The 5,158-nt window shown below is 42.5% G+C and overlaps 1 protein-coding gene across 1 annotated transcript; it reads left to right on the forward strand.

Moving 5' to 3' along the window:
- Window positions 1–328: 328 nt before the first annotated feature.
- On the forward strand, window positions 329–4,505 carry ptger4b (prostaglandin E receptor 4 (subtype EP4) b). Its single transcript, XM_018662497.2, has 2 exons — window positions 329–1,754; window positions 2,847–4,505. The coding sequence occupies exons 1-2, from the start codon at window positions 981–983 to the stop codon at window positions 3,423–3,425; spliced, it is 1,353 nt and encodes a 450-aa protein (XP_018518013.1). The 5' UTR covers window positions 329–980; the 3' UTR covers window positions 3,426–4,505.
- Window positions 4,506–5,158: the final 653 nt, after the last annotated feature.

The following is a 5,158-nucleotide window of genomic DNA, read 5'->3' on the forward strand; positions in this document are numbered from 1 at the left end:
ACAAAAGACACAATCTTATAAAGACAGTTCTGGGTTCTAAAAACGTAACTTTCATATTCATTTCAAGGTGTGTGCTGCTGCTTGAGAATTAAGAAACATTTAAACGCGTTAAATGTTTGAAACAAACTGATTAGAACTGAAAACAGGGTGGAATATTCTTATTCTTATTACATGTTTTGAGGGGAAAAAATGTGGTTAGCAAATATAGACTGAAATGACTTGATAACAAAAAGAATTTTGCAGGAAATAAATGCATCGTAACTTAAGTGATCATATGTTTTGCATGAAATTTAACGAATAACTATGGCTGTTAAAAGTAATGCAATAAAAAGTATATTTTTTCTCTGAAATGTGGTGGAGTATCAGTATAAAAGTAGCAAAAATGTAAATAGTCAATTAAAGTACCTTAAACTGGAATAAATGTACTTAGTAACTTTCCATCCCATACATTTTACATGCATGATTCAGTTCTTTTCTTTAAGCATCAATGGATTCACGTCGCAGGAGCTGCAGAACAGGAATATAAGATATAGGAAACTCAGTGATCATAAAGAACCGGAACCGGAGCTGTAACCTCGAGTACAAATGCGGTGTCCCTGTGACGGGTGCATGTGGCGCTTGACTGCGCAAACAAGTCACTGGTTACGCGAGATGCAGAGGAGGAGCTGCCGTCAGTGGCCCCAAGAAGAAACTTCCCTGTCAGTTGAGAGTGTGATAACGACGTGAGGCGCAGCCCGTATAGTGTCGGAGCATGTTTGCAAACCAAAACCACAACAGTCTCCTGTGGATTCACCTCGATTTCATAAACTTTGAGGACTATGGAAGTTTGCTTAAGTGTCTAAAGGGGATATTTGGTGTCTCCAAATGTCTCTTGGATTTGTTTATTACTGGACAACTTGGGGGAACGCGCTTTAATGGAAAGTGTCACTACTTCGGAAGCCATCGATTAGAGTGAAACAGTGAAAGACGTCCCTGCAGGCATGAACACCACAGCGGGGAGATTTCAGCCGCCCACTATCCCAGCTATCATGTTCATTTTCGGGGTGGCGGGGAATGTCATTGCCATAGTGGTCCTGCGGATATCACGAAAAGAACAAAAGGAGACGACTTTTTACACACTTGTGTGTGGTCTGGCTGTGACGGACCTCCTGGGCACCCTGCTGGCCAGCCCCGTCACCATCGCCACCTACATGAAGGGCTCCTGGCCAGGGGGCGAGCCCCTGTGCCAGTACTCCGGCTTCATCTTGCTCTTCTTCTTCTTGGCCCAGCTCAGCATTGTGTTTGCAATGTCAGTGGAGAGATACCTGGCGATAAACCACGCATACTTCTACAACGAGTACGTCAACCAAAAACTCGCCGCGCTGACTCTTTTGGGCATTTACATCTCCAACATCGTGTTCTGCGCGCTGCCCAGTCTGGGGCTCGGCCAGGTGAAGCTCCAGAAGCCGGGGACGTGGTGTTTCATCGACTGGCAGAACAACCACACGTCAGTCAAGACTTTTAACCTGATGTACGCAGGTGTGAATTCGGTCACCGTGCTGGCCACCGTCATATGCAACGTGATGGTGTGCGGGGCTCTTATCCTCATGCACAAGAGGTTCATCCGCCGCACGTCTTTGGGCACGGACCAGCGGCGCATCGCGGAGCTCCGGCGCAGACGGAGTTTCGGACGATTAGCTGGAGCAGAGATCCAGATGGTGATCCTGCTCATAGCCACCTCCGCTGTGGTTCTCATCTGCTCCATACCTTTAGTGGTGAGTATTGGAAAAACTGAAACCAGTGGCATTTTACTCCGGCTGTCCGCTGTGCGACTGTTCAGACGTTAGATTGTCTCACATTTTAAAAAGTGAGAAATAAAATGCATCAAAAGACGATAGAACTCATTTAAAAGAATAATGATATCATCATATAAAATGTAAATGAAAAGACTGTGCGCTCTTGGAACAGCAAAAGAAATCGTTAAAGTAACCCCCCTGAACTCTGTGTTCCATGGTTAGTTCTCTGTGGTTAGATGACACATCTCAATGAGGCGCGAATGTGATCGTTTCCTATAGTTTCAGACGCTTACAGTAACCGCGCATATATCGTTTCGATCTCATCACATTTTGAAATTACCCACAGCTAATAAGGGGTGAACCTTCATGTGCTGTTTGCCAACAGTCTTTGACAGTTTTGCGCTCTTATCATTAGACTGTAATCGTGGTGGAAAGGATCAGTGGGGAGGAGATTTCTCCTCATGTCTCATCTGTGGGGCAGACTGTCTTAAAATGAGAGAAAAGATTGTAACACTTGATTTGTCTAACTCAAAAAGCTAAAGCTTCATATTCACTTTATCATTATTTTTGGATAAAACAAGTACTTTTCATCCCCAATCTCATCTGTTTGAAGCATGTTAGAAAAACATCTCCTAATGGCCACATGACTACAACAAGTGAAGGACATCACTTCTGACTGACAAAGTTTAACATCAAGACTTTAGTGCGTCTTGTTTTGTTAAATGGTGATTATGAGACTCTGGGGAATCCCAGTGGCCAAAGGCTCTCATGATGAATGAAGGTGAGGACTCTTGTTTTCACTAGCCTCTTGCCATCTCTACACCGACAAGGTTGCACTGTCATTACATATCAGCCAAAGGTCTGTTTACATTTGACCTTTTCATGCCAACTTTGGAGGAGTGTGAAAAATAAACAATTGTTTTACTCCTGGAAATGAAGTGTAGGCAAGTCCGGGCTTGCTCCAATTGTTTCTTCATTTCAAATGTTGTTCCTTGTTCCTTTATGTGACAACCAAATGTTTGTTGATGCCCATTAATTCATAAACCATTGCTGTTTTCTCTCCTCTGCCAGTTGAGGATCTTTGTGAACCAGCTGTACAGAAACCAGAAAGAAGAGCCTTTAGGGTTGAATAAAGACTTGTTGGCCATCCGCATGGCGGCCATCAACCCCATCGTAGACCCTTGGATCTACATCCTGCTCAGAAAGACAGTGGTCCTCAAGCTAATGGAGAAAATCAAGTGTCTGTTCTGCAAAATGGGTGGGAGGGGACGAAGGGGTGGCGGGCAGTTCCGCTGCGCCGACGGCCACCTCTCCTCCTCCATCGTCTCCCGGGATTCCCCGTCGTTGGTGTCACGTGAGCTGCGGGAAATGGTGAGCACCTCGCAGACTTTCCTGTACCCGTCAGAGGGAAACAACGGGAGGCTGGGGTCGTTTCAAGCAGGGGCACAGGCCGGTTCCAGTCTGCCAGCCGAACAGATGTTACAGGGTTCCCAAGAGGTTGAAGAGCCTGAGAAGGTTCTTTCACAGAGTGATATAGAGGACACAGACCCAGGTGGGCTACTGAAAGAGCTCCCTATGTGCCCCAAGGACCCAGCTCTACATGTGACCTTCACAGACGAGACTGCAAACCTACAGGAGAAATGCATATAACGGTCAGCGTGAGCTGGACACGCATTGATCACTGTAATAGGACTGTCTCAGGACAGAAGATAGGAACTAATGAGAGCGCTGCAAGGACATGATAGTAAAGGAAAAGCTTCTCAAGACTGAATAACCATCCATCAATCTGTAGATATCTAGTGGACTGCTATTAAGATGCCATTTGACAGATGTATTACTGAACTAAACTCCCAGTATCAATGTATTACTCCTCAGTCATAGCTTACCACAAACACCATATCACTAAATACACTTCAGCACACTCACAATAACGAAACCCATAGAGAACAACATGACATTATAGAGGAGCTCTTTTGTTGCACTTTGTGAATTCTGAAACCACCGCTAGGCTGTTAGTAATGTTTGTTTCATAGCATTTTGACAACCTGCACAATGACTGTAAAGAATTCATGCTAAAATGTGAACAGTGTTCAATGATATTAATTTATTCTAAGTATGATTTTATACGTTATTGTCTTCTCTGTGAGAAGGTCCAGATAGTTTGGAGTCATTTTAAATCGGTACAAGATGAGTATGTTTGTTTTTTTTTTTTTAATGGTACATAGGCACATTTGCAAACAATTTGGTCATACTGGTTGACAGAGCAGCTCGAACATCAAAGCTAGAATTGTACCAGCCCCTGTATTTTGTAACAAAAGGCAGCTATACTGTGGCTTTTTCACAGCTCAGATACTGGAGGATGTTAGGAGGCCTCCTAAACTAATGTGTTAATACAAAATTCTAAATTCACTCTGTTCAGCCCATTTACTCTATGAGGATTGATCCAGCTTCATCTAATTTTACCTAAATAGAATGACCTGATCATCTAATCACTCTTTATTGAGGAATTAACACAGGGAATTAAAATTGCAGATAGTAAGTGTTTCCGTTTGGGTTTGGCCATTTTTTAAAATGGATTTTCTGATTTAACACGGCACTAATGCTGTTGCTATCAAACACATTTATATTTCAATGTGTTTCTTTTTTTGTGGGGACATCATCATCAAATTTATCATATGTACCAAACTCATGAATGAACTGAAAATAAAAGTTGGTAAATATTCACCTAAATTGAGAATTTCCTGCTCTTTTTTTCCAAAGAGAAACAGTAGTCACAATGTTTAGAATGACAGTGAAGTGCATATTGCAAACCCGATGTTGACTGTGTCCCATTTCCAGTAGTCATGGTAATACGGTCAGGTTTTACTGAAATGGACAATACGTAATTTTTTTCTGTTTGGGGTCTCTCAACCAAAACACCAACAAAAGATGGAGTTTGGCGATGTTGTGGTGTGGGATCATGGGAGTTGTTATCTTCACCATCATTGCTGTCACTGCAGTCACTTTCTCTTGAAATCCCTAGGATTTCATTAGTGTCAGTTGTTAAGGACATTCTTACTGGAAGCTGAATTATCTGCAAAGGTCTCTTGAGAAGGGCTGTGAGTCAAGCTGCTGCTAACTTTTGCTCAGCTTGTTTCTCATGACTAAAATCCCTCATCTGATTAAAATATGTAGTTAAAAATGACCAAGATGTAAAAAGTGTATCATAAAGATGTGGCTAAAAACTAAATAAGAAGTCAAATTTGATCACTTTTGGCAACCACATCACTGAGGCATGTGCAAAGGGGATATGATGCCATTGACAGATGTTACTTTGATTAAAATTACAGATTCCTCTAGATTTGAAAATTGCTGGAATCATTTTTGGATAATGTACACAGCTC

The sequence above is a fragment of the Lates calcarifer genome, linkage group LG9 (genome assembly GCF_001640805.2).
Source record: "Lates calcarifer isolate ASB-BC8 linkage group LG9, TLL_Latcal_v3, whole genome shotgun sequence".
NCBI classification, from domain to species: Eukaryota; Metazoa; Chordata; class Actinopteri; family Centropomidae; genus Lates; species Lates calcarifer.

What these genes read in the sequence shown, in the direction of transcription:
- ptger4b (XM_018662497.2), top strand. Translation starts at nt 981, where the DNA reads ATGAACACCACAGCGGGGAGATTTCAGCCGCCCACTATCCCAGCTATC. An exon ending in TCTGCTCCATACCTTTAGTG is followed by an intron (nt 1,755 to 2,846) that starts GTGAGTATTGGA and finishes CTCCTCTGCCAG; the next exon opens with TTGAGGATCTTTGTGAACCA.